The 11,289-nt window shown below is 40.9% G+C and overlaps 1 protein-coding gene across 1 annotated transcript in view; it reads left to right on the top strand.

Annotated features, from left to right (window-relative positions):
* The window catches only part of ENTPD7 (ectonucleoside triphosphate diphosphohydrolase 7), a 66,632-nt gene that overhangs the window by 32,422 nt on the left and 22,921 nt on the right, over positions 1–11,289 (top strand). Inside the window, exons 2-6 of the mRNA XM_042780818.1 lie at positions 852–1,007; positions 3,097–3,154; positions 4,154–4,196; positions 8,185–8,390; positions 9,255–9,405. Of these exons, the coding sequence (XP_042636752.1) occupies positions 852–1,007; positions 3,097–3,154; positions 4,154–4,196; positions 8,185–8,390; positions 9,255–9,405 (614 nt within the window). The remainder of the gene's footprint in view (positions 1–851; positions 1,008–3,096; positions 3,155–4,153; positions 4,197–8,184; positions 8,391–9,254; positions 9,406–11,289) is intronic.

Here is an 11,289-nt window from a genome sequence, read left to right as displayed (position 1 = left end):
GGAACAATGTTTTGTATAGTATGTTATGCCAATTGAGCTTGATGTCCCCTGTGACTGTGGTCCCAAGCCCGCAGGTTCAACTACTCAGTCCCTGTGGGTAGCTGGCTGTGACCAAGCAGTGACCACAGCCTTGCCCCTTGTCAGCTCTACTGTACACCTGGGGAAAGACTTTTTTTTTCTTTTAAATTTTGTGTGTGTGTTTTGGGTGAAATTTTACAGAGCAGATTCATTTGACATTCAACAGTTCATACACATTTTGTTTCGTGGCCAATCCCCACAGTGTAACAGCTCTCCTCCCACTTCCTAATATGGAAGACTTTGAAGAAAGATTTCCATAAGAAAGCAAAAAGTAAATAAATATATAAAGGGAGAAAGAAAATATCAAAGAATTGTTAAAAATATAAAATATTCTCATACCATAAGGAGTTGTCACTTTGATTTTATTAGAAGAGTGCTTCTCAACCTGCAACCCTATGAAATTTAATATATAAATTTCAGACTCAGGTGTTTTGTCCTGAGAATAAAATGATTAGGCTTTTTCTATCTTTGGCCTTTTTTTTCTTTCCTATCCTTTAAATGCTAACCAGAAGGCTGGCGGTTCAAACCCACCAGCCACTCCTGGGAAGGAAGGTTGGGCAATCTACTTCTGTAGTGATACTGCCTTGGAGACCCAAGGAGGGGTCACTATGAGTTGGGTCCGACTCCACGGCACATAACAACAACAACAACAAGAAATTTTGTGTCTGTGGTGCAGGTGCTACTACTTAGGTACCAGTGAGCACTGGATAGTGATAAAATGATCAAAAAATAATTGAGAATTAATGGAATTAATGGCGACACTATCACTTTAGTTCAACAGTTTTTTTTCTTTCCTTTTTGTTTTTTTAATAAGACAAGTGCTTGTGATTGTGATTTTTATGTTTTATAGACATAAGCATTTTTTTCTGCTTCCGTTGTTCCTAATTCACTTTGTGAAATTATATCAGTCTTTTGTGGCGTTGCTCAAAGTATTGTGCTGCCGGACACACTGACTGATGAACATCTTCATCTGAGCAAGTCTGCAAACCTTTGATCAGGAGGATGTGCCCAGAGGAACACAGCATTCATTCTTTAGTGGTTTTGATAAATGGGACATTATTTTAATTAGAAATGATAATCTGTCTTGTACTTTCTTTTCATCTTCATGTTTTAATACATATGAAGATAGTTATTGTTTAAAAAACATTTATATTTAATTATTTCTTCATTGGAAAAATTTGAAGTTTTTAATTTGAAGTTTTTGCAGCCATTACTGAAAATTAGCATATTGTTTCTGATATGAAACCTGGTCCAGGACTTTAGAAGCCTGTGTGGGGTGTTCCTCAGTAGTTTCAGAACATTAAGAGTTGTATCATTGTTTGTTTTTTTCTTTCTTTTCTTCTTTATTGTGAATACGCACCCATGTTGCTTCCGGAGGGAGAAAAAAAGATTTACATCAGAACTAGAATTTAGGAAAAGATAAATTTAGAGTTAGTTATGGGGTATCGTAAAGATAGAATCTGAGTTGTAAGAATTTTGGGGTTAGATATCCTAACTCATTATTTGACTTGTGCTCTAACATGCTGCTCTGACTTCTTCAGGCTTAATAAATCTTTTGCATTCACTTATCTGTTTAGATGAATTAAATACACATAAATATTTGTTGGCTATCTATGCTGCTCTCCCTAAGTTTAAATTAATTGAATAAAATTTACAATTTAGTTCCTCTGTTGCACTAGTCACATTTCAAGTGCTCATTGGCCACATGTGGGTAGTGGTTATCTTAATGGACAGTACAGATATAAAATATTTCCATAATATCAGAACATTTATTGGACAGCGCTAATCTACCGTGTTCCAGGCACTGTCCTGGATGCTGAGTAAATTGTTAAGGTTTAGTATTAACTTTTGGCGTCTATATGTATATGTTGTACAAGACAAGCATTCACAAACTGTTCTTGCTTAAATGTTCTGCACACTCAGGACGTTTCCTTTTTAATCTCGTCAATTCCAACTCATAGTGACCCTGTGCACAACAGAACGAAATACGGCCTGGTCCTCGCCGTCCTCACAGTCCTTGCTGTGTTTGAGCCCATTGTTGTAGCCACTGTGTCAGTCCCTCTCGTTGTCCCTCTTCTCCTGACCCTCCACTTTACCTTTTTAATCTTAACATTTAATATTACTTGCTTTCCGGTGACCCATACTGTCTTCATTAGAGGAGACAGTTTTGTCGGAATGAATTATTCTGCAGAATATCTTTTATCGCTGTTGAAACAACGGTGCCCACGTGTTTCTTTGCCAGCTGGGAATTGCTGTGGTTGAGAGATTCTATGTCGGTGATCAGCTGAGTTTCAGTTCCGTTTAAGGCAAGTCAAAAAGAGATTCCTTTTGGTGAGAATAAAATTACGAACTTTGGGGTAAGAAGGTAAGATTAAATCCTTGTGATTCAGAGATTTTTCTTGTAAAATTGAAGGCATTTATTCACATTCATTTATTCACTTGTCATTGGGTGCTGTTGAGTTGATTCGGACTCATAGTAACCCGTTGACAGTGGAGCTGCCTCATGGGGTGTTTTTGACTGCGTCTTTATGGAAGTAGATGGTTCTTTCTCCCTCTGAGCTGCTGGGTGGGTTTGAACCACAGACCTTTCAGTTAGTGGCTGTGTGCTTAACCATTGTGACACCAGGTCTCCTTTTTACCTACTTGACCTTAATTGTGTTTACAGTTTTAAAAGTACGACTGTAAATTATAAATGTTCCTGACTGCTCTGATTAATCTTGTTGGAGGTAAGCAATAACCTTACAGGATACTTTTCTGGGCATATATTGCTATGAGGCATGTGCAGCTAATTTGGCTATAATGTTATTATACTGGGTTCTGAGCACTCAACAGAGTTGACTATGAGGAGGACACTCGGCAAAGAGCTGGGAGCCGCATGCTGTTGGGAGCCACTCTAATTGAGTTTTGGCCCATCAGCTGAGTTCTGTTTGAACTCTAGAAGTGGTATAATTAGTGTTGATTTTGCAAGCTAGCTAATGGTTTGGTCAGTTATAACTCTAATACTGTTAATGGTTTCAGGATAATGGCAGCAAAAAGCCACTGTCTTCTAATTCTGTCTTGGGTAATGAATATGTGGGTAACTTTATTTTCATTGACACAGCAGTGACTACAGGAAAATCATGTTTCTCCAATAGAGAGAGAGGGTGTAGGGCTGTGTGTATATGTGTGTGATAGAAAGTCTGACCTCTCCTGGGAAGGCAGTGTAAGGAATAGCTTTTGGACCTTTTCTCTTGGGTGTTAGGTCCTTTTTAGGGGTTGGCTAAGTGCACTATCGGCAAAGTAGGAGAGTCCAACTGTGAATCATTGACCACCATAACTCAGGCTGGGCTGCATCTGGAGAAGAAATCCACCCATCTCAGAAGCCTGGACAGAGTAGGACCCTCAGGCAATTGAAAAGGGAAAAAACCTGTTAACCTGTTAGATAATAAGAGGTCAGAGTTCTACAAAGAAGTGAGACTATTATTTTCCAGAGAGGAAAACTATTCCTCAATTACTCATTTATATTCAAGATGAGAAAGATTGAGACTGTCTGCTGCCTGCAGCAGTTGATCAAAGGCTCATCTAGGAAGTGTAACCTAAATGCCTGCTGGTCCTGTCTTCCTTTCTGTGTTCTAATGTCACTTGGCATTTTTCTGCCAATGTACAAGTGCAGGCTTCTAAAAGAAGAGAAAGCGAAGTTGAGTTGTATCCAAATGAGAGCTGTCAAGTTGTTTATCTTGGCAGGAACCAGAGAGAGTAACAGGATACTTTGGAAAGCCCTTGAAGGTTCTAAGGAGACCTGTTGGTTTTGAATATAGCTGTATAGAGACGTGTTCCTCAGTGGTGCACAGGGTTTAGTTTTGGACTACTAAACAAAAGGTTGGCAGGTCAGACCCAGAGGTGGCTTGGAAGAAGGGTCTGGCAATGGACTTCTGAAAATTCATGGCCATGGAAACCTTACGGCGGGCAGTTCTATTCTGAAACACATGGAGTCACTATAAGTCAGGATTGACTAGATGGCAAACAAAAAAACCCCACTGATTTTTTTATGCAAAGACCTGGAGGAATTATAACTAAACCACATTGTGATCTCTAGGACCAAACCAATCGGTACTGATCGATACATGGACAGAAAAGAGGTAAAGAACCCTGTAATAGTATCAAGGCACTGCAGATAAGTTCTTGCTCTTGAAAAACTTACGGTCTAAATGGAGAAGTGGAGCAAACAAGTATGAAAGAAGTCTTAGGAGGTCATACTGAAACATAAGCAAACTGCTTAAAGATGGTGACACTCTACATCTTAGATCAGAAGAAAGAGATGGGTGTCACTGCAAGGGTCTGCATTGTTGAGTAGAGGCCTCCTAAGAACTGGGAAGCTGTGTCAAAGGGGAAGGGATGGGTGGGGAAGCAGGTCAATGTTACAGAGACAAAGAAGTTTGCATTACAGCCGTGGCGCCCACAAGTGTCTGCTGACCCTTGGGGGTCCCTGAGACTCTTTTTTTGGGGGACTATGAGGCCAAAATGATTTTCTTAATAACACTAAAATATTATTTGCCTTTTTACCGTGCACACATCTGCTCTGATGGTGCAAAAGCAAATGGTGGGTAAAAATGCTAGTGTCTTAGCATGAATCAAGATAGAGTGCTGAACTGTACTAGTATTTGTAGTTTTCATTGCCACACAATTGCGATGGGGAAAAAAAAAGAAGTCTAATTCCACTAAAGAGTGTATCATTTGTAATAGTCTGTGTGACAAATGAGAATATGCATTAAGCACTTGTGCTGGATACTGAAGTATAATGGTTGTCTCAAAAAGTACTTGGCAGTTAAGTTATGAACTAAACTTAGCTGCTTTTGTGACAGAACACCAAGTTTACTTGAAAGAATGGCTGCCAGACAAACTCTGGTTTTCGGACTTGCAGATTTTGGGGGAAATGGAATGAAGTAACCCTTTCATTTCAAGGAAAACAACTGTCAGTATCTATTGCCAATGATAATATTTGAACTTTCAAGCAAAAATTAGACATTTGGAAAACTTGTATCTGCTACTGTGGGTTTGATGTTGATATTGTTAGGTGCTGTCGAGTTGGTTCCAACTCATGGTGACCCTACATACAACAGTACAAAACACTCCCCAGTCTTCAGCTGTCCTCACACTCATTGCTGTTTTGAGCCTATAGTTGCAACCGTTGTGTCAATTCGCCTGTTGAAGGTCTTCCTCTTTCTCTCTGACCCTCTCTCTAACAAGCATAATACTGGTCCCGCCCGATAACATGTCCAAAGTACACGAGATGAAGTCTTACCATCCTCCCTGCTAAGGGGCATTCTGGCTGTACTTCTCCCAAAACAGATTTGTTAGTTCTTCTGGAAGTTTGATGGCTTCCCAATATTTAAAACAGTTTTGATGAGATCGGTGGTGATATTAGTGAATGTGTGTTTGTTTTTTTTAAACTGTAGGATGAAATACATCAATGTTAGGAAGATTTGTATAGCTCAGTGAGCTAATCTTTTCTAATATATGATGTCACCAAATCTTTCATGGGTAAAAGCCATTCAAAGTGGAAGGTAGATCAATGGATTCTAATGAAAATGGATTCTATAAAAATATGTAGATAGGGTTTTAGATTCCACATTCCGACTAACCTTAGAGAAACTCCACTTGTGAGGATTTAGTGTAGTATCTAAGAAGAGTATCCACAATGATCTGAAAAGGTTATTAAAATACTCCTCCTTTTCCCAACTACGTTATCTGTGTGAGACTGGATTTTCCTTATACATTTAAACCAAAACAATATATCTTAATAGATTGCATGCAGTAACAGATATTAGAATCCAGCTGTCTCCTGTTATTCCAGACGTTAAAGAGATTTGCAAGAAATTGTAAAACAATGCCACTCTTCTCACTAATTCTTTTTCCTTCAAAAAATGTAGTGATTTTTCATAAAAATATATCATGTATGTTAACATGCAGTGAATTTATTGTGATATCTAAATGAATTAGTAAGTATTTCTTAAAAGGTAGGTTTCATTTTGTAGTATGGTAAATATAGGTAGATGTAACCCATGTAAAACTCTTGGGGTGCAATAATTTTTAAGACTGTAAAAGTTGCCTGAGGCTCCAAGGTTGAGAGCCAGCACACTAATGTTATACATTGAGCAGGAGAAAATGGGATCCAGAATCTTGTCAGACAGGGTGGTTTTCAGAAAAGGGAAGCAAAGAAAAAAAAAAAAAAAATCCATGAAGTAGACAGATTGCTGTGATAGGTAATGAAAAGTCACAGTGGGCTGGATAGATTAGCTTGCCTAGTTCTTTGTTATCTGTGGCCTCTTGCCAGGTCAGCATTTGCAAGAATTCTGTAACTTAGACCCAGGCTTCTGCCCAGCTTCCGTGAGACAGCAGAGAGCTGCTCGGCATTGATCGGTGAATGGTGAGCCCAGTGATATGATTAGAATGGGACAGTATGTGTTAAAGCAGAGTCTTTGGAACTGTCAACTTTCTAGTGTGTACAGATTTTTACCACCTGCTTCATTTCCCACAACGCACTTCCATTTCAGAGCCAGAAAAAAATGCTACCTGATTCTACCGTATGCAACAGTGTACAGCATCGTATTGAAGTTCAAATGTATGTTTATCTCTCTTTAAAAAATGCATTTTGTGTTGTAGAATAGGAAAAGTCCATTTACTCACTTCTACTTTTTAAAATTTCAAAACTATTTCTACATCTTCTTTTCAATACCTAGTTATCAAGTTTGCTCTGTCCACAAGGAGCTTTGTGATCTGTATAGTGATTTGGAACCACCAATAATCACAGGCTAGATTATTCTTGGGGGCTGGCAGGCACATTGCTTCTTGTTCTGATGAGAGATAGTTTTGCCATAAAGCTAATCATACCTACACTTCAAGGCCCCTCATCTGCATGGGTCCTTGCTGTATTTGTAATTTTGAATTCTTTTCCATTTTAAACAAGGTCCCCCAAATTGTATAAGCCTTAGGCTTCAAGAAACCTGGTTTTGAGGGATGCTGTGTAAGGCTCTTGGGGACCTAGTTGTGTTCTAAAAGACATTTCTGAATGAGTAGGGCAGATATGAGGAAGGGAATGTAGCCATGGTATTTGAAAAAGTTGGCAGCATTGCTTTCAGGGGATTTATTCAGACAATTATTAGGTCAATATATAATAGCACTTACTCGAATTTAAAATAGTTTAGAAAATTTTATTCTGTTTACCATGCAGCATGTACTCCTAGGACTAATCAAGAGCTTTCCTGTTTTTGTATAATAACATGAAAAGTCCTTCTCATTGAGTCATGGCGTCTTTTTTGGTTTAATTTATCACTGAAGCATTTGAAGCAGAGTCAGTGATATTTGTACTCCTCAGACCCTCAGTTTCTGAGGGAACTTTCATATTAATTAAAGCCTCAGCACAGAGGCAGTTTACCAACTTCAGGTCTCTTTCCTTCTGGACTTTTCAATCCTTTTCTCCTGAGAGACTTCTTCCTGCTGTTTTCTGTCTCAGTAATTTCGGTGTAGTGCCACTGACAGCATCAGTGGCCACAGCAGCATAGAGCTCTGTGCTGACTGCTCTACACAGGTTAGCTCTGTGAGGGTAGACAGGGTTACTGTCCTTATTTTACAGGCGAGGAAACACAGGCTGAGAGGAGTTAAGTAACTTGCTGAAGGTTACACACCATAGAAAGTGGTGGGGCTGGGTCTCCAACTTTGGTGTGTTTGATTAACACCTATACTTATTGCATTTTCCTGTTGTCAGCCAGGTATCTTGGAATGAAAATCTGAGGAAGTCCCCAAACAAAATACTCATGTCTAGGGCCCTAGCAGCTCTTTAGTGCTTGGTAAAAGATTTGCTAAGCCAGCCATGTTTAGAACTTCCCACAAACATTGGGGATTCTTTTAGATACCTAATTTCAGTGGCCTTCAGGTAAGCAAACCAGCTGTTGTCTCCTGTACATCAGTAAATGTGGTCAGTGTGGTTTCATTCCTGCTTTGGGACATGAGGTCCCATGTGCCTGGCCAATGTTGTCACTTGATAAAGACTTGAGAACAAACGGATGAAGTGATGGTGCTTTTCATGGGCCCAGCTGCATAACGTGGGTTTCTATTTGCCTGGCTTAGGTATTTGGCTCGGGTTGGGGATCTGGAAGCTACTGATACTGAAGATCCAAATCTGAATTACGGACTTGTTGTGGACTGTGGCAGCAGTGGCTCCCGGATTTTTGTTTATTTCTGGCCAAGACATAATGGAAACCCTCATGACTTGCTGGACATCAAACAGATGAGAGACCGCAACAGCCAACCAGTGGTTAAAAAAATTAAGCCAGGTACTACTCAGATCCTTGTTAATCTCTCTTATCTGCTACAGACATGACAGAGGTGAAATGAGAAGAAGGGGAAAGAAATCTACCCTCTGCTCCTCGGGCATGTGGCAGTTCACATACACTTTGTCTCATGACATTGACTACAATTTACCCCAATGCAACAGCTCCCTTCCCACATCCTCCCGATAGTTACCTCTTTCCTATGTCCATCCCTCCATGCACTCGTGCCCACTAAGCTGTCTCCTGTGCATAAACAGCCCTTCTTTCTCCCATGATTGATCTCTCCAAGGAGTGTATCTACCTCAGGTACATGTTCAACTCATATGCCTGTCTTTTGTTTGGCTGGAAGCCACAGATATGGGTTCAGTTCCAGACCTGAAAGGCAGCTGGGGGCCATAGTCTCAGTGATTCCACCAGGCTCTATCAGACCAGCAAACCTGGTCCCTTTTTTTTTTTCTCCCAAATGATTTTGAGTTTTGTTTCCCATTGTTCTCCCTCTCTATCCAGGATCTCCCACATAGATACCCCTCTGAGTGGTTGACAGTGGTAGCTGGGCACCATCTAGTTCTTCTGGTCTCATAGTGGTATAGGCTGTGGATCGCATGGTGTACCAGTCGCTAGGACCAATTGTTTCCATGAATCTTTGGTTTTCTTCATTCTTCTTTGCTCTGGACGAGGAGAGACCCATTGTTGCATCTAGATGGCTGCTTGCAAGCTTTCAAGATCCCAGTCGCTATTCACCAAAGTAGGAGGTAGAACAGTGTTTTGTGTAGTATGTTATGGCAATTGAGCTTGATGTCCCCTGCGACTGTGGTTCCAAGCCCTATGTGATCTGCTTTTTAAATAAAGTATTCTATTTTACTCAAGGAATCTCTGCAATGGCAGACACTCCAGAACATGCCAGCGATTACCTCCGTCCGCTGCTGAGCTTTGCCGCTGCTCACGTGCCTGTGAAGAAGCACAAGGAGACCCCTCTTTACATACTGTGCACGGCGGGCATGAGGCTCCTTCCTGAGAGGTGAGAGGTGCAGAGCCAGAGAACCCACGGAAAAGGGGGCACAGGGATCGAGGCCAGTTCCGTGCGTGTTTCTTTGTGGTTCCCTAGCCTCAAGCTGGGAGTGGGTCTGTCACATGGAGTTGACAGGTGACGCCAGAAGACTCCCAGATGAAAAATAGAGCAGAGCCACTCTAGTACCCAAGTATTATTCTAGTCAGTGCTTTGTACCTTCATGCCATTTGCTTCTTTGGGGTCAATATCTATCTGAGACGGCTGTAGAGATTTTTAATTTTTATTGAGGGTTGGGATTGGTGGTGATGGTCATAAATTTGGCTCTAGAGGGAAGCATAATTACAAAAGGGTAGTAGAAGAGTTGCCTGAAGGACTAGGAACTTAGGGACTAGTGGGAGGTAGGAACACTGCTTTCTTTGTGACTGTGCCTGGGTGCCTGGTGGGAGTTGGTGAGCCCTCCCTTTGCTGCTATTTGGAAGGCTACTGCAAAGCTCAGTCTACAGTGCTTTAGACCAGTTTTCTCAGCCCCAGGCAGTTCAGTCTTTTCTACTTGGCCTTGGCAGTTCAGCCTGGCATCTTACTACCTGAGTCTGTGCTTAGGTCAGACCTCTTCTTATTTGTGATTTCTCTTCTCTTTGGCACTTCCTCAACCTCTTCCACTTAATTATGGGCAGGAGGTTGGGTTGGACCCACTTAACTTTAGATTTGGTTTCCCTGGAATATTCATAGACCCTAGATACCAGTAAGACATCGGGTATTTTCGGTTAGCTTCCATATTTTTCCTTGGTAAACAGCAGTTAGCTTTTCCGTGGTTTAGTTTAGTGTACTTGGCCTTTCTTCCCTTCAAACAACCTGAAAAATCTCAGCCATGCATGTAGGGCTCCATGTTTCTTGTGAAAAGTTGACAGTGTATCTCAGTGCTTTAAATGGACTTCTTTCATTCTGCTTAGACACTCAGTTACTGGTTCGGTCAGTTTACTGTTGAGAAGCAGATTATTTTATGTAGCTATTTGTCAACGTGAGGGTCGCCCAGCTCCTTGTTTAATCCCCCAGACATCTTGATGTTTTCACAAATTATGTTTTGTTTTTGTTTATCTTTAAAACCAGACAGTAAAAGAGCATAGCAGCAATGTTACATCATTAAAGGAAATTGTGAAGGTAAAACAAACAAGCAAAAACCCCACGACTACCCTACTGTCCTGTCAAAACTGAGTGCATTCTGTCACACGCCGTTCTATGTGTGCATCTCTGTGCAGTTTCTACAAGTGGCAGAAATTGTAATCATACTGTGCATGCAATCTAGCATTTTTTGTCTGTGACCTAAGTCATATTCACGTTGTTCAAAATGTAGAAACCCTGGAAAGAAAGAAGATACCACAGGTGGTGCCCCATCACAAAGTCTCTGAACGGCCTGAGTCTTACAGCCGAGGAAGCGGGGCTAGCAATAGGAAAAACTGACTCAGAGGCCAGGAAGGCAGAGCCCACCAGCAGGGCTGGGTGGGGAACCCGGTGGATGATTTGGCCACGTTTTGTCTGTCTGGAGCCAAGTAGAGGATTGCTCCACCTCCTGGCCTGCTCAGCATGGCCTCTGTTTTGTCAAAGAAATTTCCAGCCAAACCCTCTATGTAGTTCCACCACGAAGATGTTTGTTATCAGAATGGAAGTTCTAAATGTTTATTTAAGTTGTAAGAAACTTGCCTTTTCTTCTCTTGTTTTCTGATTACCCTGTATAGATCTGTTCTAGGTTTAGGGACTCATTGCTGCTTCTAAGGCCAAACTAATTGTTGACATAAGCATGACTGTTAGTGCAAGAACCTGTTTTGTATGATTCATGCATGCACTTTGCTATTTTATTAGCATTTGTGAGCAATATTCAAGGTGGATTTGAATCAT

Source organism: Orycteropus afer, unplaced genomic scaffold (assembly GCF_000298275.1).
Source record: "Orycteropus afer afer isolate SDZICR_OR568_19922 unplaced genomic scaffold, OryAfe1.0 scaffold00064, whole genome shotgun sequence".
NCBI lineage: Eukaryota > Metazoa > Chordata > Mammalia > Tubulidentata > Orycteropodidae > Orycteropus > Orycteropus afer.
This window is presented reverse-complemented; position numbering and strand designations above follow the sequence as displayed.